The sequence below is a fragment of the Manacus candei genome, unplaced genomic scaffold, assembly GCF_025592945.1.
Source record: "Manacus candei isolate 608988 ecotype Guabito, Panama unplaced genomic scaffold, ASM2559294v1 h1tg000002l, whole genome shotgun sequence".
Lineage (NCBI taxonomy): Eukaryota > Metazoa > Chordata > Aves > Passeriformes > Pipridae > Manacus > Manacus candei.
In genome coordinates, this window is record NW_026138050.1 from 14148333 (window position 1) to 14171354 (window position 23022).

At 59.4% G+C, this 23022-nt stretch overlaps 2 protein-coding genes across 3 annotated transcripts; both read right to left on the reverse strand.

Moving 5' to 3' along the window:
* Nucleotides 1–122: 122 nt before the first annotated feature.
* CLCN7 (chloride voltage-gated channel 7) lies at nucleotides 123–19972 on the reverse strand. Of its 2 annotated transcripts, none has more exons than XM_051780515.1 (25): nucleotides 19763–19972; nucleotides 12704–12775; nucleotides 11998–12066; nucleotides 11692–11757; nucleotides 11016–11148; nucleotides 10547–10656; nucleotides 9763–9843; nucleotides 9327–9389; nucleotides 8584–8667; nucleotides 8321–8414; nucleotides 7838–7902; nucleotides 7267–7383; nucleotides 7042–7096; nucleotides 6468–6528; nucleotides 5777–5915; nucleotides 5424–5517; nucleotides 3974–4143; nucleotides 3585–3636; nucleotides 3156–3283; nucleotides 2907–2992; nucleotides 2304–2436; nucleotides 2134–2193; nucleotides 1584–1760; nucleotides 1400–1480; nucleotides 123–1282 (listed from the first exon to the last, which is right to left on the reverse strand). In XM_051780515.1, the coding sequence occupies exons 1-25, from the start codon at nucleotides 19889–19891 to the stop codon at nucleotides 1196–1198; spliced, it is 2406 nt and encodes an 801-aa protein (XP_051636475.1). In that variant the 5' UTR covers nucleotides 19892–19972; the 3' UTR covers nucleotides 123–1195. The 2 variants fall into 2 exon arrangements, with proteins under 2 accessions (XP_051636475.1, XP_051636467.1); XM_051780507.1 differs by having other exon boundaries at nucleotides 11998–12069; nucleotides 19763–19971.
* Nucleotides 19973–20837: 865 nt separating this feature from the next.
* Nucleotides 20838–22461, reverse strand: PTX4 (pentraxin 4). The gene is made up of 2 exons (XM_051777008.1): nucleotides 22220–22461; nucleotides 20838–22094 (listed from the first exon to the last, which is right to left on the reverse strand). Exons 1-2 carry the CDS (start codon nucleotides 22346–22348, stop codon nucleotides 20838–20840), a joined length of 1386 nt encoding a protein of 461 aa, XP_051632968.1. The 5' UTR covers nucleotides 22349–22461.
* Between the last annotated feature and the right edge of the window lie 561 nt (nucleotides 22462–23022).

Consider the following 23022-nt stretch of genomic DNA (forward strand, 5'->3'; position numbering starts at 1 on the left):
CCCAGTACAAGGAGTGGGGACAGGGCTCAGCTCAGTCCCCAGAGGACACTGGCAGAGGTGGCACCGAGCCTGGGCAGTGGCCCCAGGGGAAGAAGGGAAGCAAGAGACAGGCAGCACCACAATAAAAGTACAAACAGACTTTATTTCAGCACAGATCCCACAGTTGAAAGCCCCTCCAGACACAAGGTTGCCCTGCCCAAGTGAGGAGGGGGCAATCCCCAGGCAAGGGGCAATGCCAAGGAGAGGAGGAAGGATGGGGGGAGTGAGGTGCCAGAGCAGGAGCTTTCCTCATCACCCACAGGAGTGCAGGCCTTGCTCCCTACCCCTAGCCATATCCAGGACTGGTGATGGGGTTTGGGATGCCTAGCAGGGCCCAGACTGCTGGAAAGGGCCAGAATAAGCCCCAAGAGTGACTCTGGACACCAATGTGGGAGGAGGGGAGAGGAAGCAGCAGTGGTGGCAGGATTGGCAGGCTGCAGGACCAACATGGCCCCAGGGGAGGCAGCTCTTCCCTCCCCATCCCTGCCCCGAACCCCAGGGGTGTCTCCCTGCCCATGGGCTGGGGTCAGAGTGGCTGAGGGAGCCAAGAAAGAGCCAGAGGTGGCAGCTGCAGAACCATGGGAGCCCTTTTATTGCACAGCCAAGCAGGGCATGGCCCCCTCCTCTGGCCCAAGGGGCAAGGGAGGCAAGAACCTACCCCAGAGCTCAGCCTGACCCAGCCAGCACAGGACAGGGGTCAAAGGGGGCCTGGGGGCAGGAGGGGGCCCCATCATGTCCCCTCTGCTCCCACACAGAACCTGCAGCCGGGGCTAGGGCAGGGCTAGGTCCCAGACAGTCCAGGCTGGGTGGATGAGGAAACAGAGGCCACATGCCATGGCAGAGGACTATGCCCAGCTCAGCAAGGCACTTCTGCTCCCCGTGGAACACTCCAGCCTTCACCCAACCCTCAGGGAGAGCCTATCCCAGGAACTAACGGAGCCAAGGGTGCATTTTGATCCCTTGGAGAAGCAGAGGAAGGGGTGAGGAGGCAGTAGATATAGGAAGGCAGCAACGGGCAGGAGAGCCAGGGCAGCATGGCCGTGCCGGTGCTGCAGGCACTGCCTGCACAGCCTGGCCCAGTCCTCTCCCCATCTCCTGCCAAAGGGGGTCCCCAGCCCCGAGGGGCCAGGGCCTGTCTCTGCTGGGCAGCTCTGCATCACGTCTGTGCCAGCGACAGCTCCTCCAGGCCCTCCTTCCCCAGCCGGTACCTGGCCAGGTCCTTGCGGGTGACCATTCCCACCACCTGCCAGGGAAGGGACAGGGCACGGCCTGAGGTGGGCACACAGAGCCTGGAGACAAGGGCAGCATGTCCCTGTCTCCCCGGGGAGCTCAGGCTGCTCTGACACAGCAAGGGACTCACCTCGTTACGATTGTCCACGACCACCAAGTGCCGCAGTCCCAGGGCTCGGAAGAGCTTGAACACCCGTGGCAGAGATGCCTCCTGCAGGGCAGAGCAGGGCTGTGGGGGCTGCAGCACCCCCAGCCAGCACCCATCGCCCTCCCAGGACCCCCAGGGTGCTGGGCAGAGGGGTCCTGGCCATTACCTGGGGCACAGTGTAGGGAGAGGGGTTCATGAACTCGCTGAGGTCGATCATGCACTCGCGCTCGTCCTGGGAGACGTGGATGGACTGGATGGGGGGGAAGCGGGGGTAGGCATCCCGAAAATCCTTCAGCTTCAGCCGCCGCTGCACCAGGCTCAGATTGGCCCTTTCCACAAACACCTTGGGAGGAACGAGATGGTTGAGGACTGTCCTGCAGAGCTCACAGGCACCAGGACAACGCACAGGGGCCAGGAGGGAAGAGGGCAGGAGCATGGGGCAAATGGACCATTTGCAGCAGCACAGCCTGTTTCCCACTCACTCGGGGTTTGTGAGGCCAGTGGGGTGCAGGATGATGCTGGAATAACTCCAGCACGGCACGGCAGCCCCCACTATCGCCTGAGGTGAGAGACAGGAGGTGAGCTGAGGGAGATGACAAGGACCTTCTTCCAGCTCCTCCCAAGCAAGGCAGGACACAAGGGGTCTGAGGCACCAGTGGGACATGGGCAGTAGGGCTCAGACATGACCCAAAGGGCCTCCACGCAGCATCACCCACCTTGTGCTTCAGCAGGACGATGAGCTGGGAGCGCAGAATCAGACCCCGCAGTCCAGCCACCTGCGACACAGCACCGTGTGTGAGACAGGCTGGGAAGGTGAGGATCCCACACTGCCCCCTACGTGGCCACCCCACAGCTGTGCCCCCTTCCCAAGTGGCACCCAGCCCACCTGTGTGGTGTCAGGGTTGCTCTCCACCACGGGGAAGCCGTTGTGGTTGGAGGAGGTGTCACTGAGGATGTCCACGACAGTGCCCACCCGCTCGATCCTCCGCAGGCAGGTGACAGGAGTGCTCATGACCTCCCTGCAGGGAAGGCTCCAGTGAAACACAGCCCCAGGGCAGCACACACAGAATCATGGAATCACAATGGTTTGGGCTGGAAGGGACCTTAAAGCTCATTTCATTCCATCACCTGCCATGAGACACCTTCCACTAGCCCAGGTTGCTCCAAGCCCCATCCAACCTGGCCTTGGACACTTCCAGGGCTGGGGTAACCACAGCTTCTCTGGGCAACCTGTGCCAGGGCCTCATGACCCTCACACCCTAAATATCCCCCCCCAACACACACTCAAAACTCAGCACTGATGTCTCCTCTGTCCCCAAAACTTGACAAGGAGAGGGGAAGGAATGCACTGCAAGCCACAGCCCTGCTGGGAAAGGAGCTGGGCTGATGGCACCAGGCTCCCAGAACCACCTCAATTCCCAGCTCAGGTCAACAGTGTGGTCCAAAAGCTGCTGCCACGGGAATGACAAGCATCCCCCATCCCACCTACCTGGCTGTGAGGGAGTGGGACGTCACAGGGGCCTCCCAGTGCAGGAAGGGGACACTCTGCAGCTGAATGTGCATGTCGTAGAGCCCCTGCAATGAGAGCCAAGCCATCAGGAGAAGCCTGGTGAGATGCCAAGGGGCACAGCCAGGCAGCAGCTCATCCTTCAGAGCGAGCCTGTCCTGGCCTCCCATGGCCCCCCAGCATCACCAAACCTGACCCACAGCCACGTCCTGTGAGGACACCAGCCCTCACCTCCACGAAATAGTCTCCCACAATCTTTGCAGTCATCAGCACCAGCATGATGGGGAAGCCATAGGTGACGTTGCCTGTTGCCTCCATCATGATGACCGTGAGGCTCAGTGTCATCCGCACGATCCCACCTGCCAGAGGCACCCAGGGGAGTTGGGGTTCAGGAGGGCAGGAAAACATGGAGCAAGGAGACAGCAGAACACCTGAGGCCCCTGAATCCTGGTGACCCAGGACTGCCCACACAGCCAGGGGTGCCCTGGACAAGCCCAGCCCCCACTGGTGCCCCAGCACTGCCTGTGCTTGGCAGGGGCATTAGGAAGTTGATAGCCAGGCTGGGGCTTCAGCTGGGGAAGAAGCTGTGCCAGGAAAGCAGGGATTGCTTTTTCCCACGCCACCTTCACCCCAGACAAGACTATGCCATGGGGAACTCACCCAGCTGTGCAGCAGCTCCCATCAGGGCGTACTTCCCAGGGTCAGCCCAGATCTGAGCACAGGAGAGAGAAGGAGACCAGTCACCTGCTGGCTCTAGGGCACTGAGATAATGAGCAGTGCCCTGGGCCTCAAACCCTCCTCTGAAGTGGGGAGAGGTGCCTGAGGCTGCCTGCATGGCCCAGCTCCATCAGGGCTCCATCAGGATATGGGAAAGCCCAGACCCAGCTCATGAAGGCATCAAATGAGGAGCCAGCCCACTTCAGAGCCATGCCGAGCTCTTGGTCAGCTCCATGCCCTCTGCCTGCACATGCCACCTGCCCAGCAGCCAGGGAGGAGGGCTGAGTGACGCAACTCATGCCCCTCAACACCCCTGTACCCCCAGGACTCACCGAGCCCTTGGTCAGGTAGGACAGGGAGATGCCAAAGAGCCTCCCCCAGGCCGCGCCGATCAGCAGGGAGGGGATGAACACCCCTGCAGACACTGTCAGGCCATAGGTCCAGCAGGCCAGGAAGAAATACATCAGTGTGAACATGCCCAGAGTCATGGGGTTGTAGGAACCTGGGGTGGGGACAGAATGGGGAGTCAGTGCCGGTCCTGCAGTCCAGAGAACCCTGGGATGGTCTGTGGCTGTGGGAGGACAGACAGAGCAACCTCATGGCACACTCCCAGCAGTGAGAGTCCCTCTCACTGGGTTGTACCTTCTGCCCTGGCAGCACAAGCCTTTCAAACTGGTTCTTCAGGTTATTTCTGTCCTCTCCAGGGCCTCACCATCAGCTGGGGCCATGCCAAGCCCTCCCATCCCATTCCTCCATCTCTCGACCCATGATGACCCATCCCCTCCCAGCCCGGAGGTTCCCAGCCACCCATGAGTCAGCTTGACAAACTTCAGAGCCCTGAGGGACCATCAGTGCTGGAGGATGAGGTCAGGAAAAGAGAGGTCCCACTGCCAGCTTTGGGATCAGGTCCTGCAAACCCCCCCATCCTGCAGCTCCCACGGCTGCTCCAGCCAGTCCCAGGCTGCCCCACAGAACGGGCTGTGCCATCACAGTGAGACCCTGCTGACCCCACAACTTGGTCAGCTGCTATTTTAGGATTGCTGAGCAGCTCAGTCTAGTTTAAACAAGTATTTTGCAACCCCTCCTTCACAGAGAAATCAACAGACTGAAGCCTTGAGCCAGGGATGACCCAGCCCTGCAGGGAGAAGCCCCAAGACAAAGGATGGTCATCTCTCGGCTTCAGGTGGCCAAGCTGCACCCTCTGGGCTGAGGATCTCTCTGCCCCCTGCCCATGTGCAGCTGGGCACAGAACTCAGAGCAGCAGGTAGAGGGCACACTGTGTTTACATCAGGTCCAAGGGAAATGGAGCTGGAACCTGAGAACCAAACTGCATTTCTCAAGTAAATCCAAACCCCAAGATCCACCTCCGCAACCTGCCCAGAAGGTAAAGTCATTCTGGGGCAAGAGGCCCTGCTAATTAAGAAAACAGCCAGCAACATTTCCAGAATGGACTTCAGACGGCCAGAGAGGGTCAGACATGCTCCCAGGCAACTCAGGAGCAACAGCCTGCAAACATGCATGAACAAAAACAGGGCCTTGTCCAGTCTCCTGAGGCCACAGCCCTTTGGCCAAGCTCCTAGGTGCCACCAGGAGTGGCACCCATCCCTCCTCCTTCCATTGCTGCAGGAAAGGAGCAGGCACAGTGTTTTGGGAAGCCCTCGTGGGGCCATACTGATCACCCTCTGCCTCATCCCAGGAGCGGCCAGGGAACAGGTCGGCCACCTTGCACAAACCAGTCCCTCCCTGCCCACATTCAAGGACCCCCTGGTGGGGCACACAGACCTGGAGGGTCATGGAAGAGGTTGACAACGCTCTTCTCAGGTGTGTTGAAGAAGGCAGTGGCCATGGAGTTGTACTCGCCATCGGCACAGAAAAGCTGAAAAGGCAAGGTAAGAGAGTTAGAAGTGGCTGCCCTGTGGCAGGGAGGGCTGCTCAGGGGAACATGTGCCAGCTCTGGACAGTGAGGACACCTACACCACAACACCTAAACCATCTCTGGGTCTCCAGCTCTGCCTGCAGTGGAGGGCATCATCTGTGAGGTCCAGCGCCCCAAAACTCAGTAGGGTCTTGTCTCCCTGCTCAGCCCAGACTCAGGGTGGCCCCCACCATGGATGCTGTTCTCCCACATATCCTACCTGCAGGGGATATGCCACGGAGCTCCCCTGGATGGGCTGGCAATCTCTTGAGCAGTAAATCATGACAAATCCCACAGTGGCTGTCACTGCTGCCACCAGCATGGCCTCGACCACCTGGAGGCAGGGCCGGTGGATGTACCTGCGAAGGGGACAGAGGAGTGAGGGTGGCACCCAGGGGTGTGGGCAGGATCACCCCCAGCCTGGCTTGGCACATCACATCAGGCATAGGGACAGGCTCTGCTCCCTTCCCAGAGCCTGCCAGCCTGTCCCGGGGTTTGGAAAGCTGGTGACAGGTATTGGCTGTGCCAGGCTGGGCTCAGGTGGCTTTATCAGCTCCTTCCATTCTATCATTCCTCTCAGAGCACACGACAGACAGGTCTGCACAATGTCTGCACCTCTCTGGGCCCTCCAGTCACTGGAGGGAAATCCTTGGCAGGGTTAGAGCAGTGGTGGGATGCTGTGGGTCACAGCCCCAGCTGCAGGCAGTGAGAGACATGTGGCATTTTCCAGGGTTGCTGTTGCTCATGTTATAAGTGAGAAATTACAGCCTCTGCTCCAGCTGTAACCCCGGGGCTGAGGGGCATGGGTGTTTGATCCTGCCCCAATCTTGCCCTGCTTCTGTGCTTTGAGAGAGCACAGAAGGCACCAACCAACCCACACCAATCCCCTTCATTACCTCTTGAGCTCTTACCTGATCCGGAACATCGTCAACCAGTAATTGAGGGCATTGAACAGGGCCCCGAGGATCCCACCTGCACATGTGGGAGAGGAAAAGCTCAGCACGCAGGGCCCAGGTTGCCCACAACACAGGGAACCTGTGAAGGTCATCAACAACCCACCCAGCGTGACCAGCAACCCTGGGACACACAGACACTGTCCTGCAGACAGCCAGGACCTGCCACCAAGAGGAGCCTGGCAGCAGCAGCGGGCTGGCTGGGGACCAGTGTCACATCACTGACACCAGGCAGGTGAGGGACAGACCAACTCCATGGGGACAAGGGCAGCTCACATGAGAGCAAGGGGCTACCCACAACTGCAATGCACTGACCCTGCTCAACACGGGTTAAAGGGGCTGGACTTTCTACCAGGGTTGGGCCAGGATCCAGCTCTCACCCCTGCATAAGCCCCACAAGCAGCTTCTACTCCAGAATTTAATGGATTCCCCATTCTCCCCAGGAAACTGGATGCCAAAGCTTTTTAGACCCAGACAGAGAACAGAGGAAATTATTCAGACTAATCAAATTGAAACGGCAGCACTGTCTTACCAACCACTCCCATAAAGATGAAGATAGGAATTTCCTGGATTGTGTATCCCATTTTCTGCAAGCAAGAAAGAAGTGGGTTTCAGATCTCCTGGCCCATCTGCAGTCCCACAGTCAGTCACTGACTGCTGGGACACCACAAGTCTGTGTCAGCAAGAGGCTTCCAGAGCTGCCCCAAAGTCCCCCTGGCCACCCCACAGCCCTGCATGGGGAACTCCTGTGCCATACCTCACTGTCAAACCTGCCGAAGTTGATGAGCCCAGGGCTGGAGAGATCCCAGGCATTGCCATGGTAAACGCTCAGGACAGAGTTCAGGGTGAACGTGGAGATCATGGAGGCAAAGAACTGGAAGGAGATGCAGCCCAGAGTCACTGCCAGATGCCCCCATCCCTGCTCCCTCACTATGTGCCCCTTAAACTACCCCAAACCACCCCCCAAGGCCCTTGGGTAGGGCTTGGTGCCCACGGTGTGGTGGGGACAAGAGGCCACATTCCCTAAGGCAGCACTTTGGGCAGCTGACCAGGGGCTCACTCCTTTTGCCTCTCTGTTGCCCTGTGGCACAGCCCAAGGCAGCTCCCTTGGAAAGGAGTTGGTAGCAAGATGGAGCTCAGACAGGTCCAAATTCAGCCCCTGAGGACCAGGACACAGAAGGGGAGCTGGGATGCTGTTCCCTGGTATGTGTTACACACAGCTGCCTTGCTGGGGCAGGGATGAGAGGAGGCCTGGGGCTACAGGGCACTGGGAAAAGGCAACACCTCACCCCAGAGCCAGCAGTCTTCCATTGCTTCCCAGCACTTACAATTCTCCAAGTCAGGAACTGGTTCCAGAAGGAAGCTCCTTCCTCCAAGCTGAACAGGACACCCCCTGCAAGTACAAGACACAACACCTTCACAAGGGGCACATGACACCCTTGGCTCAGAGCACCAGCCAAGGCACCCAAATTCACCCCATCCCATGTGCCCCACACCAGCCAGAGCTCCCAGGCTCCAGCAAAGGCTCAGGCAAGCCCACCAAGCCATCAGAGATGTACTGATCGCAGTGAAGCCCCTCAGTGCCTTCCTCCATCCCAGGGAGGCAACGTTTGGGATCCAAGACTCCTTCCTCTCTTCCCAAGACCTGCATGGCACAGCAGGAAAACTTGGAGCGGGGTCAGACACTTCACACAAGGGCTCCTGCAGTGCTCTGTGCAGATCCTGGTAGCTGTCTCCAAGCAAGTGGGAGCAATATCCAGAGGAAATCCATGTCCAGGCAGTGCTCTGTGCCAGGGAGCCAAGATACACACCCACAGGGGCACCAAAGGCAGCTGAGACACCAGCAGCAGCTCCAGCTGAGACAAAGTCCCTCTTTTCCGTGTCTCTGCGGAAGTACTCGAAGATCTGAAACATCAGAGCAAAGGCAGGTTTAGGGCTGGGCACAGGCATGGGTTCAGGGGAGACAGGGGGTATGCCCTGTATGATCCCAAGCCCCCAGTGTGACCCCAAGGAACAGCCTGGTCTGGCACAGGAGGGGCACCTGCAGCACAACCCCTTGGACCCCAACACCAACCTTGAAGTCTCGCTTTAGAGATGTGGATCTTCCCTGGGAGATCCCAGCAGCAATCACAGCTCCAGAGTGAATCATGGGTCCTTCCTACAGGTAGAGAGCAGAGTCAGATGGGAGAAGGAAGAACAGGGATGGTTGGATGTTGCTCACCAGTTTGCAGTCCTGAAGCTGGATGGGAGGATTTCTCTTGGGGAAATACAGAACTTGACATTTTCCCCCTTCCCATCCCTGGAAGTGTCCAAGGCCAGGTTGGGCAGGGCTCTCAGCAACATGGTCTAGTGGAAGGTGTCCCTGCCTATGGCAGGGGGGTAGAACAAGATGAGCTGTAAGGTCCCTTCCAACCCAAACCATTCCAGGATTCTATGAAATCCTTATTCTAGCAAATGGCTCCCGCGGCCACCTCTTGTTCCCTCGAGCTGAGGAGATACATTTCCCTTGCCTGCCTTAGATCCCAGCAAGCCAGAAAGGTCCTAATGAAGCACCCAAGTCTGCCCCATCTAATATTTGCAGGGACAACCACCAGTGGACACACAGGCTGTTGCTCTCCTGCCCTCAGCTGAGCCACACACAGGCTGGTGCGGTGGCACCATGTGCCCCAGGGGCTCCCCAAGCCTGGCCACACCAGTCACCTTGGCACCAGCAGATACCAGGGAATACACTGGGAGTTATTACAGGGCCCCCAGTGCCCTGTCCCCAGCACAGGAACAGGTCAGCAGTGGGTACCACCATGGCAGCAGTGTCATCACCTTCCCAACAGCCAGGCCGCCAACCACCGAGAGGATGACCCCGCAGACTTTGATCACCAGGGTCTGCAAAACAGAGACAGGCACAGCTCATCACAGGGGTGGCACAAGGAACACAACTCCAGCAGCCTCAGAGGACACAGACCCAGTCAGCCCTGGGGCAGGAGCCAGTGACTGGGGGGAACTTGTGATTCTCAGCCCCCCATTGTGGCAACGAGGTTGGTGAATTTTCTTCTTGGCCAGAGCAAAAAATTACCCAGAGCTGCTCTTCCCAGCGCCAGCTGCTGATGCCAGGGCAGGAGGTTTAACCCTTGGCACTGGGGGGAAGAGTCACACAGTTGGGAGCTTGTGCCAGCTCCTCCTCTGCCACAACATGGGCAGGGACCACCCCATGAGGAGACAACGTGCCCAGGTCATCCCACCAGCTCCCGTTTCCTACCTTGAGGCGGACAACGTGTGGAATCTTCACCCCGTTGAGATAGCACTTGATCTGGGGAATGCCACTGCCAGCTGCCACGGGCTGCAGGGAGCAGGGAGAGCGTGAGGGGCTGTCACACACAGGATGGGGACACACTGGCCACCTCACACTGGGCACCCAGCACACCCTCAGGGAGGCTCTGAGATGAGGCCAAAGCTTATCTACAGGCTCTGGAGGTAGGTTTGAGGGAGGCACCCACTTCCTAAGGGAAAATGTGCCAGGGAGAAGGAACTGGCTGGGTTCTTGGGGACAGTCCTGTGTTCCCCCATTGTGTCATGCCAAGAGGCCTGGTGCTGCAGAAGGTTCATACTTGGTGGCCAGGGAGAACAAGGGCAAAGCCACAATGAAGACACTATGGATTAGGATGGTCCATAGGGAGTCACAGTCTCCAGCTTGTCCTCCAGAGTGTGACCCTGAGGCACCCAGCCAGATTGGTCTCTGTCAGGGTTCATATACATCCAACAAGGAGAGGCTGAGCTGGGGCCAAGGCTTGGGAGAGCTGCACCCACACCCAAGGCTGGAGCACACCCTCTGCCCCAGGCTGCCAGCAAAGGGCAGCACGTCCCAGCAGTCTGACAGCCCCAGGGAAACTCAACAGCACAGCTGGAGCCAACACTGAGGAGCTGGGGCTACCAGGAGCCAATTTGGCAGAAGCACATTTGCTGTTACATAAATTTGAATGTTTTCTGGAGACATGATCCTGCTTTGCCCATTTAAAGAACCCAGAGCAGTTCCAAACTCTTACCTCTATGAAAGCAACGATCACAGAGCCCACCATCACCACGCTGGCATTCAGGGTGGCCCAGAGCAACAGGGAAAAAGAGAGGCCCCCTTTGGCTGTGAACTTGTCAATGTCTGGGGCAGCAGCTCAAGGAAAGACCAGCATTGCTGGGGTACCACCCCTCCCACCACAGAATGGTTTGGGTTGGAAGGGACCTTAAAGATCATCTAGTACCAAACCCCTGCCATGGGCAGGGATAACACTCACTACAGCAGGTTGCTCAGGGCCCCTGTGCCCTTAGGGAGGAGCCTCATCTGCTAGGGCAGTGCCCAGCCACAGCTCAGCCTGGCAGCACCTTGGGCAGCAGGGTCTGTGCCACCAAACCCAGTCCGGGGAGCACTGCTCTCTTGCCCCCAGCACCCTCCTCGTGGCTTCCAGGAGCAGAGATCCTGCAGCTCCCAGCTAGCTGGTGGCCACTGCTCCATGAGGATACTGTCCTTCACCACCCTGTACTTGAGCCCAGCCAGGTTCTCCACCACGATGTCGATGAAACAGGCGACGAGGCCGGTGAGGATCCCGATCATGGCGCAGATCACCCAGCGCTTGATCTCCACTGTCCGGAATGCCTGAGGGGCAGACAGCAGTCAGACCCTGCTGCCATCCAGCCCAGCCCCTGTCAGCTTCCAGGGGACCCCAACCCACCCCAACACAGCCCCAAGGCTGGGCAGCTCAGAGGAGAGCCAGGGAGCACCGATGCGGGCTGACCGAACTTATTTATTTTATTTATTTTAAGCCAGTGCCCTTGCCCCTCTGTGGGATCCCTAAGGTGCTTTTCCAGCTTGCCTGCCTCTGTCAGGCCACTCCTGTTGGGATTCTTGCTGCCCCCAGGGCAGATGCTTCATGTGACTCCAGAAGTCCCTCTGCTCAGGGACCTGCCCCATGACACCATATGGACCCAGATTAGCTCTCGTTCCAACCACCCCATGCTGGGTTCTTCCTCCTGAGATTTTATGGCTCATCATAAGTTGGTCAGTGTCTATAAACCCATCCCAGTTCACACACTGAGCACAACCTCCCCTGGCATGGAGAGGCCCCCCTCAGCAGCCTGGCAGGGGGAACAGCTTCCATGGGCTGGGGAGAGCAGACAGCTGGGTCACAGCAAGACTCACCGCGTGGTTTATCCTCCTCTCTTCCTCCAGGAATAGCTGGTTTTCACTGTTGTCATAGTCTAAGCTCTAGTTCAGGAAAGGGAGATGCTGTTACCACCCAGTGCAGGGGAGGAGACCCCCATGCTAGGGAGCACTGCCCTCAGCCCCTCAAACTGCTCTTCCACACCCTTGTATCATTTTCCTCCCTCAATTCCACTCCTTCCCCACTGAAACCCCCCTAAGTGAGCAGCCATGAGCCCTTGCCCCTCATACCTCACCTGCAGCATCCCAGAGGGCAGAGCAGAGATGGGGGAGATGGGCACTCACCTCGTACTTGAGCGACAGGAGCTTCTCATTGTGGGGGATCTCGTTGGGACGCTGCCGAGGGAGCTCTGTCTGCTGTGGGATGTGATGCACACGTTAGGATGGTGAGGTCTGAGTCCAACCCTCCCCTATGCTGTGCAACTGCTGGTTTAACTTATTTTTATGCTCAGGGAGGACTGTAGGTGCAAGCTAGCTGGCAGGCCGGGATCTCGGATGATTTTCCACCAGTTTAATGCAGCTGGACCAGCTGTCAGGTGTGCACCCTCACCCAGCACCTCTCCACCCCTCGGGCAGGATGTCTCTCCAGGAGCAGGTGGAGGGTTTGCCCAGCCATGTTGACCCAGCACTGCCTCTGAGCAGCTCCGTGCCCTGAGGGAGAGCAACCTTTCACCTCGGCAGGAAATTCCTTTGGCCAAAGGCAAGGAGCTATTTCAAGCATGTCCATGTTTTTGGGCAGAAATCAAACTCCCTTTCCCAAATGCCTTTGACTGTGCAAGCTGTTCCCAGCTCCAAATTAGAGCATTTACTGAGGATGCCAGAGGGGCCCCCGGGGCAGCAGGAGCTGCCCATGCCATGAAGGTCACCCAGCCCAGGAAGAAGCACCAGAGTCCCCATGGAACAAGCAGGATGTGAGGGGGGAATAACAGCAGCTGTTAGTGGAAGAAGGGAAGGTGTCTCAGCAAGAGTAGACCCTCCCTGTGCCACTCACCAGCTCATGGATGTCCTCGTTGAGGTCCACATTGCTCAGCTGCCCGATGCGCAGGAAGGAGGAAGGAGTGAGCTGAGGACAGAAGGGAAAATGAGGTCAATTCCTGAATGCACTGCAAGTCTCAGCAAGAGGAAGGAGCAGGCATGCAAGATGCTCCTGCTCTACCTCCCACACTGAGTTCTGCCTGTCTGCCCACTGCCAGAGCCCCCCCAAAACACAGCATCCTGCTCTCAGAGCACACACTGAGGAGGTGGAACCCACCATCCCAGAGGGAACCAAAGCCAGCAGCAGCCTGTTGGGATTTGGGCAAGCTGCTCCAACCTGTCAGATGGCAGAGCCAGCTCACATGGGGAAGGTGCCAGCCAGGAGCAGCTCATTCAGGGCTGGCCACCACAAACCTCCAGCCACAGAGCGCAGTGCCCAGCGACACGTTCCACGCTGCCCTGGGGCTGGGGAGGGACAGAGCCTCTGGACAAAGCCCCACCTCCACAGCCACAAGCCCAGCCAGCAGTGAAGGATGGCTGAGGGCACATCTGGCTCTGCCATCTGCTCCAGGGCAGCGGTTCCCAGCCGGGGGGATGAGCACGTCAGCGTGTTTGCCACCCTTGGAGCAGCCGGGCGTGGAGTGACAGCCATGCTGGCTGCCAGCCAGCAGACACCAGAGGAAGTGGGCAGAGCCTCGGGGACATCAGTGCCTTCCTGAGTCGGCCCCAGTGCAATGCTGGGAAGGAGCATCTGCATCTCCCTCCGAAGAGCAGGTTCTCCTTTCGCTGGTGACCATTCGGGCTCCTTACTGGCAGTGCGGTTGCATAACGCAGGAGTTTTTGGGCTATTTGAGGCAACTCTGTCTCCTGGTTGAGACAGGCAGGGGCTCGGGCTGCAGCTGAGCCAGCCCCCAGCTGGGCAGTGCCATGAGGGGACTGGGGGGAGCAGGCAGCTGCTGTCCCTCCTCACTGTGAAACACAGGGATGCACGAGGGTGTGAGCAGCGCTGTCACTGAGCACAGCCCAAACACCTTTAAGGTGTTCCCCTCCAGAGCCTCACTGCTCCCCAGCTGCCAGGTTAAAGGACTGCAAGAGTGGCAAGGGACAGTGGGGCCCTGGCATGTTGGTCCCTCCCTGCTGGCAGGTCCCAAATCGAGCCCCCGCTGCTTTAATCCCCACGGATCCCGTCTGGAACGTGCAGGCCAGAGCAGTTGGGAGCCATGCACGTCACTGCAGACGAAGAATATCCCTTTGTGTTTGCAGCCTGACCTATTTTCCCATTTCTCTGTCTGCTCCACATTCTCATTCACTCCCTGACCTGCAGACAGGTTCTGCTCCAGCTTCTCAAACCATCTTTGGTGCCCTTTAGTCCCAGCAGCCCAAGCCCAAAGCGCTCCATGAAGCTGTTTTCAGGCACTGATTTGGTAAGATCAGCCTGGGCTTTGGTTCTGGTCTGTGATGGGGCTCCACAATCCCTGTGGAAAGGATCCAGGTGGACCCTTTTCCTGGCTGTCACAGCAGACCACTGTGGACTCCTGCAAGGGGGCACACACAAAGCTGTCACCTCCCTGGGTGGGAACTTAGGCAGAGTCACGAGCTGGAGGCAGGAACTGCCCGTTTCAGTGCCCAGCTGTTCTGGTGGCAGGCAGAGGTCCCAGCCAGGCCCTCGCCATCCTGAGGAGGGGGGAAGGACATGGTGCTCACCCTGAAGCCTGGGAGGGACAAAGCTGAAAGAAACCCACCTCCACCTGGCTTCAGGAAGCACAAAGATTTAGGGCTCCTGTTAGAGGCCACGTGTCCAGGGCAAGATCAAGGACACGAGATGGAAAAGGTCACTCACACCCTGTCCCCTCCTCAGGCCTGGGCTCAGACCTTGGACAGGACCAGCCCTTCAGGGAAAATTCTCCTTCTGTTAGCTACAAGGTTCCATGGAAAGACCAAATGTGGGTGAACCAGTGACACCACACCACATCCCCCACTTCCCTGTGGAGCAAGCAGCCAGGGCACAGCAGCTCAACTCCCAATGGATCAAGCACCAGCAGGACCCAGATGAAAGGAAAGGAGCAGCAGCTGAACCTGAAGCTGAGCTTTGTTAGACAAGCAGTGTATTTTTAACGTGCCCCACCCCCCAAGCCTTGGCATCCCTCTGGCATCTGCGAGCAGAGGGCTGGCTCTTGTCTCAGGAATCACATGCCAGGAGGGCAGGAAAAGGCTACTTCCATCAGCACTCAATTCTGGTAAGAGGAAAAGGAAGGATTCAGGCAGCCAGGAGCCAAGACAGAAAGTTATTTGTGCACAGCTCAAAGATTCACCAAGCAATGCCCTCCTTGGGATGTTTTCAAACTCGGGCCAAGGCAGCTGCTGATCCTGAGTACGTGTGATGTTGGTGTGACCATGGCACACAGAGATATCTCCACATAACAATATGCACTGCTGCCAAAACCCAGAGAACATGGATGGGTTAACAGCTCTCCTGTCCCAGGAGAGGCCTTGGGATCAGCTGAGCCTGACTGCAACAGCAGCACATGAGATGGCACCCAGGCCTTGGCACTTGCCCCATTTGGGTGGTAAAGTTAATACCTTACCCACTTTGAGCTCTGCAGAGAGGTGCCTGGAGCCTTGAACTGAACCAAAGCTGCTTAACATGTGTCAGTGGGGCAGTAGGAACAGTGGCAGGCAGGGCTGCTCCTCAGAGGGACCTCACCAGGCTGCAAGGAAGCCCCCAAAATTCAACAGAGGCAAATACAAAGCCCTGCACCTGGGATGGACGAGCCCCAGTGGTCAGAAAGCAGCTTTGCTGAAAAAGTCTTGCGGCAACCTGGTGGGTGAGTGGAGTAGTGGCACAAATCTGGAGTGGAGATGGTCAAACACCTCCTGTGTGGTGCAAGGTCACAGCCAGAAGGTCTGGGAAAGGGATCCCAGGGCTCCACCTGGCACCTGCAGCAGCACACCTGGGAGCTGGTGTTCACATTGGGGGCCCCAGGAAAGAAAGGCACAGAGTCACAGGAGTGAGTCCAGCAAGACAGTCAGGGGCTGGAGCACGTGGTAAGACATACAAGGAGAAGCTGGTGCCTCTCAGGGAGATCCTTATGCCAACTCCAGACACCCAACAAGAGGTTACACAGAGGACAGAGCCAGACTTTCCTCAAAGTTTTGCACTGATGGGACAAGAAGCAGTGGATAATCTGCAGTAAAAGAACTTCTGCCTTAGTTATTAGAGCCAAACATTCACCCTGTGGGTGATGACACCTTGAACATGGGGCCAAAGAGGGTGCAAAATAGATACCCAAATCTCCACTGGATGTGGCCCTGAATGACCTGGTCTAAGGGACCTGCTCTTAGCAGGGGCTGGGCTAGAGACTTTCCTTTCCCCTTCATCAAGCTGGTTGTTCCCTGCAGGACATCACCTACCCCCAGGGGCCCAGCATGAAGAGTCTCCCCATACACTGCACAGGGCTGTTGTCTGAGTGAAGTTAAAGAACTGATTCAGACACTGAGCATTTGCATTTCATCTTTTAGGGCCACCCCTACTCACCAGCCCGTGCTCAGTAACGAACTGGAAGCACGTGACTCTCCCTTATCGATGAGATAAAGCACAGCACAGACCACAGCAGGAGCCCACAGCTGTATTACAGAAGCTGTGGGAGGGAAGGAAGAGGATTTCCAGTCCCCAGGGCCCTCTTGGCCCTGGCACACTCTGCCAAGAAGCCTCTGATACCAGCTTGGGTGAAAAGACAGTTCCAGGCTGTCATCAGGTCCCTGTCACAGGAAACCCCCTCACTGGTTATGGCATCGAATAGGGGAGATGAGCTGAAAGGCTTTTGAAATCCCCTCCTCTGACACACAACCACAGCTGAGACAGGCTTCAAACCAACTCAGCATCACCCCCAAAATGCTCCATAGCAGGAGAGAACAGGCTCATAACAGGGGAGAGGGGCTAACCTCCAGGGAGGTGATGGGAGAGAAAGCATTATGACTCTCCCCGAGGTGTCACCACTCAGCTACAATTTTGCTTCCAGCCTCCCACTGCCACTCCAGGGCACAGCTGCTCCTTGACCCTCACCTGCATGAGGCTGGGAGATGCCATTATTGCCCTGGCCTTTCTCCAGGCACCCTGTCCCATGTGTCCCCTCTGCAGAGGAGCAGCACAAGGAAAAAGCGCTGCCACAGTCCCTGACCATGTGAGCACCCAGCAGAAAAATTCCTGAAACCCCTCTGCTTGGAGAAGCTCCTGCTACCACCTGAAGGCAGTGGCTCTCCAGTGAGGTCACCTCCAGACTCCCAACAGCAGGGACAAGCAGCCTCTCTGCTGGTACCCTGGGGTGTAATATCTGCAGCCAATCTGCCAGGAATCAGGGCTCACTACAGCAGATTTCTCTTCTTCCCCTCCGACCACCAAGTTTTTCTGACTGCAGCCCAGTCACTAAGGTTGCATTTCGCATCCTGTTACTGGAGAGTAACAAGACCAAGAAAACGAGACCAACAACACCCAGAGATGCAGAAAAAACACACAGGGGGTTAAGAAGGACGAGCTGCTCAGCAGCAGCAGCCTGTTCCAGGCACACTCTGGAGCAAGAGCATTGTACCAATCCCAAAGTCAAGGCATTTCAGCACAAATACCTTTGATGGTAGCGAAGAAGAAGAGTTCTTTGTCAAAAAAGGCCTAACGATAGAAATTGGCTGCTCTTACTAAAATTGTCCATCCACTTTCCAGCCTGAGAACTGACACAAATGGCTTGAGAACACAGGTAAAGGACAGCCCACAGCAGGAGTGATGCTCAGCTGTACAGGTAGACTCTCAGTTCTTGATATGTCAAGGGACTGGAAAGCCCTGGTGAGAGGATGAAGGCTTAGTCAGGTCTGGAACAGCACTCAACTGGCCCCAAAACCAGAGAAGACTTCAAGCATAGCCCTGTAGCATCCCCTCCATAGTCATAGGTGTGTTTATCCACCCCCTTCTCACCTCCTGCCCTCAAGCAGGTCTCTCTCAGCTGTTCAGCTGGGGAGCTGCAGACCCGTGTTTCCTTTGGCTGCCTTAAGATCACTTTCATTTTCATTAAACGAGCACATGAGAAAGGGAAGAAGCTCCACTGGGGACATTTTATTGTATTACCACAACCCAAGTTTTAGTCTCCCCTAAGCTAAGCAGCTCCAGCCTTTCTTTGTTCCTCTGCCAAGGCTGTCCTGCCCTCCCACTTCAATCCATGACTCCACAGCATCTGGGGCAAAGGGAGAAGCAGCTGCCCTACACTGAAATGCAACCCCAGTGCTATGGTGACAACCCAGCCAGGTCAGTGCCACTGCCAGGCACAGCTCCAGCCAGGGATTCACTCTCCTCCTTTGCCAAGGAAAATGCCAAGCAGTGCCTTGTCACTAGCTGAGAACTCAGCTGCCCGTGCTGTGAAGGGACACAGTGATGATAAATCACATTGTCCGGGCTGAGTCTTCACCTCCAGCTGCCCCTGCTGCAGAAGAGCTGAGGCATTTCTTCCAAGCCAACAGGAAAACTTTTTCCTAACTGACCTGCAGCCACGGGATCTGGTTAATCCCTATTTCAACACCCTGCAGACCCGCAGGATTCCACACATGCTGAGAATACACAGGGTCCTGTTGTGCTGCCCAGGAGGATTACTTTTATTTTCACTCCAGAACAGCTGCCATGGCACAGGTGTCTCCTTCCAGACTCCATTCCCCACTCCCACAGCACTCCACGAGGCTCTTCCAGCCTAACGAGCCCCAAATCTTCCTCTAATTAGCTGGCTGTTCTGACTTGCCCAGGAGCAGGGCAGCACGGAATCATGCTGTGTGAGACACCCTTGCCAACAGCTGCCAAAAGCTGGCACTGCTCCTCCCTATCTAAGCTCAAGTCTCCCAGAAAACTTCATGGAAAATCCAAGGACATCACCTTGAGACAGTCCCCCTCGCACCTGGTGCTCCATGGACCCAGCCTGACATCCCACCCACATCACAGCCCAGCACAGCCTGCCCAGCCTCAGCTTTGCTCTGTAACATGTGCCAAATGCCTCAGTGTTCTTCACCGAGTGGCATGTGGAGGGGAGACTGCCAGGCAGGCGGCCCGAGTGGGTACACTGGAGAGAAGTTCTCCTCACTTAATTACCCAAAATCTATTTGCCTGAAAGTCCAGACCCACCCCGGACTCGCTTTTTGCCAGTGTGGCCTGACAAATGCTGCACAATGCCCTCCACACCAGTGTCAGATGCTCTTGTGTCTGAGCCCAACCTGTTGATCTGGGCAGCAGCATGTCAGGCAAGGGGCTCTCACAGAATGATGCTTTTGGCAGAAATTAATTTAGTAGTGATGAATTTTACACGGGCAGACAGAGATAGGACAAGGGGGAATGGCTTTAAAGATGAGAGATTTAGATTGGACATTGGGGAGAAATTCTTCCTGTGAGGGTGGTGAGGCCCTGGCACAGGTTGCCCAGAGAAGCTGTGGCTGCCCCAGCCCTGGAAGTGTCCAAGGCCAGGTTGGACGGGGTTTGGAGCAACCTGGGCTAGTGGAAGGTGTCCCTGCCCATGGCAGGGGGTGAAATGAGATGATCTTTAAGGTCCCTTCCAGCCCAATCCAAGCTGTGATTCCATGAATGACAAGAGCAGTCCCAGCGGGCAGGAGCAGGGCCCTGCTGTCAGGGACCATCCCCCGGCAGAGGAGGGGGCAGAGCCGGCCCCGCAGAGCCGGGGGGTATCGTCCCGGCCCCGCCATGCGCGGACACCCCGTGACGGGCCCTGCCCGCGGCTCGCCACCGACTCGGTGCTGCGCTCAGTTTTTCTCCCAGGAGTGCCCCGAGCGCCCCAGCCATGTCTCCCTCCCCGCCGCTCCCCGCCAGGCTCTGCTTTCCCACCCTGGGGGAGCCCCCACCGCCCCCGGGACTGCTCGGGCAGCCGAGCCCCGACACCCCCACCCAGCCTCAGGGCGACGAACATAGTTAAACCCCACCGAGGACGGAGGGGGGCGCGGACACGACCCCGACCAGCGGCCCCAGCACCAGCCCCAAACCAGTCCCTGCGGGGGACGACGCAGACCCCCCACCCCCGCTCCCGGTGGCGGTACCCACCTGCCGGGCGCCGCCCGCCGCCCCGGGGCCGGTACCGTTGAGCAGCGGGGTGGTCTCGCCCGCACGCCCGTCCTCGTCGTCGTCGCGGTCGCGGCCGGACCAGGACACCTTCTTGGCGACGTTGGCCATGCGGGGCGGCGGCGACAGCGGCTCCCGCACCGGCCCCGGCCCTGCCCCGCCGCCCGCTCATGTGACCGCCGCCGTCACGTGACCGCCGCGGCGGCCGGCGGCGCCCCGGGGCACCATGGGAGTTGTAGTCCTGCTGCCCCCTTCCCCGAGGGACTGCCTGGGGGCTGGCGGTACGGATCGGGACAGGATGAGACGAGACAAGACGGGCCAGGCTGGGCCGCCCAGGGGCCGGGTGACGGCGCCCGGGAAGCCGCGAGTCGCCGCGAAGCTTTGCCCCAGCGAACACAGCCGCCCCGCCGCCCCCGGGAACACGAGGCTGCGGGAACACGGGGCTCCGGGAGCGCCCGGAGCCGGCGCTGCCCCAGCTCTCTGGACGCAGAATTCCGCGGCGCGGCTCTTTGGGAGCGTGTGTGCTTCGCCCGAGCCCCCCCTGGAGCAGCACAGCCCGGCCCAAAGCCCTGCCCGGCCAAGGAGCCCCGCGGGCGAGGGCAGCGCTCGGGACCGGCGGCAGCGGCTCGGCCGGCTCACCCCGGTCACGGGCTGTCCCGTGTTCCGCTTCCCCTGCTCTGACTCAGGGGCAGGGGACGAGCGGGGTCACCCGCGCGTGACCCAGCCTGGGCTCCGGCTCCTGCCGGGCTCTGAGTGGCACCGAGCGCTACAATGAAGACCAGGACAGAAATAAGTGAGGTTTCTCCACTGTCGGGAGCATTTTAATAGGAAGGATGGGCTGTACATCCTCTGGGAGCAGGCGACCTCCGGCTTTGGTCCCACCTGTGCCATACGGGCTGCCAAGGCCCCTTTCCCTTTGCCCCACCTCCGGTGGTCCCGGTCCTGGGATGTCCTCTCTGCCGGGCGTCCCATCACCCCAGAAGGATCCAGCTCGGCATCAGCACCGTGAGCCAGCCGTGACCGCTGGGAGCCGGCAGCATTCCTGCTGCCAGGCTCGTCACAGGCAGTGCTGGAGGCAGGGACACGCCACCCTCCGCACCCCGCCCTGCAGTGAGGCATCGCCCAGAGTGAGGAGGGGGCCGCGGGGCAGCCCCTGCCCGGTCGCCATCCTGGCCACCTCCCCGGGCAGGAGAGCCCGTCTCCAGAGAGCGAAACCAGCCAGGCGACCCATAAAAGCTCCTGCAGTGCCCAAGTCCCTGCTGGGGCCCTCTTGCTCCCAGCCCAGCACCAGCGAGCCCCCAGCGGGAATTTCGTAGCCCTGCTGGAAGCCGGAGCCGGCGGCCAGCAGCCGCCTGTCCACATAGAAGCGGTACCGGCCCTGGCCGGAGGACCAGGTGAGGCACAGGTGGTGCCACTCGCCGTCCAGGAGCGGCTGCACCGGGAGCTCCCGGAACTGCCCGTCCCCCAGGATGAAGCGTGCGGAGCCGGGGAGATCCCCACCATGGCCACGCACGGCCAGCTCGCTGCGCCCGAACTGGGTGGAGTAGGAGAGGAGGGCACCGAGGCGGGGGGCTGGAGTGGCCAGCCAGGAGCAGAGTGACAGTGCCCGCAGCCCCTGGTGTGGCCCCAGCACCAGGACAGCCCCGTGCCCGGCGGAGGTGTTGGGGAAGAGCAGCACGGCACCGGTGCGGCAGGCGGGGGAGGTGGGCACCGGGGAAAGGGGGTCGTACCTGCCCTCCCCTGGCTGCTGGAGGGCTGGGAGCTGCTCTCGGGGGACCATGGTCACGGTGGGAAGCACCGGTGCCGTGGGCTGGGGTGCTAGTGCTGCATCACGAGGAGTCTCTGCATGTTCCGCGGGTGCTCCACCAGGCCTGGCATCAGCCGGCAGCCAGTGCCCTTCCTCCTGCCGGCGCTGCTGCCACCGCCTCGTCTTTGGGCGCCGAGGGCTGGGGGTGCTGGGGACAGCCTGGCGCCACGGCTCCTGCTCCAGGTGGCTGTCCCGGCTCCGGGCAGCGTCCAGAAGGCCGTGTGTCTTAGTGCCAGCCTCCACCGGTGCACCCGGTGGGTGGGTGGCCGGGCGGTGCAGGGGGCTCAGGGCACCCACTGTCCCCTCCAGCCGCTTCAGCCGGCGGTGCAGCCGCCGGCCGGTGGTGGCCAGCCGGGACAGCTCAGCACCCAGGGCGGCCCGGGCAGCGACAGCCGCCTCCGCCTGCTCTGCCAGCGCCTGGAAGCGCCCGTCGATGTTATAGGAGATGTTGTAGTTGCTGGCGATGCTCTGGAGATGGCTCAGCGTCACCTCCTGGAGCCGGAGAAACTGCAAGGGAGTGGGATGAGGTGGGGTGAGCCCACATCCCCGTGCCGGGTCCCTGCCCAACCTAAAATGCTGAGTGCCCACCTGGCACAGGCTGGGCAGCACCACTTCCCCTCCCCTGCACCCACCTGCTCCTCCAGGCGCCGCAGCCGCAGGATCAGGGGGCCGGGGCGGGCCAGGGGTCCTGGCACCTGGGTCAGGCCACCCTGCAGGGTGACAGCGAGGATCAGGCAGAGGGGCAGTGCCATCCCCGCCATCCCGCTGCCGGACGCTTTCTGCCTGCCCGGCACGGCCAGCCCTGGCCCCCGTGGTGCCCCCCCGGGGCAGCCCCCACCATGATGAGATCTGCAGCCACCGCTGGCACGGCCCAGCACCGGGGCTCCCAGCCCCAGGCCCCGGGCCAGCGCTCTGCGGGGGCGGTTGGCCCCGGCCCAGAGCTCCCAGGGCTCCGGCGTCCCGGGCAGAGGACAGGCAGGGGCTGCTCGGCTGTGGGGTGAGGGAAGGTGTGTAGGGACCTTGAGCACATGGCTGGATGCAGGGCAGGGGGGATGGGCAGGCAGGAACGGCAGTGCAGGCAGGACAGAGGTAGAATGGTGCAGGTAGTGCTGGCACGGTAGGGCAGTGCAGGTAGAGCAGTGCAGACAGTGTGAGCAGGGCAGGCAAGACAAGGCAGGCAGGCAGGACAGTGCGGGCAGGCAGGGTAGGACAGAACAGTGTAGGCAGAGCAATGCACGCAGTGCAATCTGGGCAGGCAGTGCAGTCTGTAGTCAGCGCAGACAGGGCAATGCAGGCAATGCAGTCAATCAGTGCAGCCAGTACAGGCAGTGCAGGCAGGGCAGTGGTGTCTGTGCAGTCTGTATGGGCAGTACAGGCAGGGCGAGCAGCACAGTCAGTCAGTACAGGCAGGGTGGGCAGTGCAGGCAGTACAGGC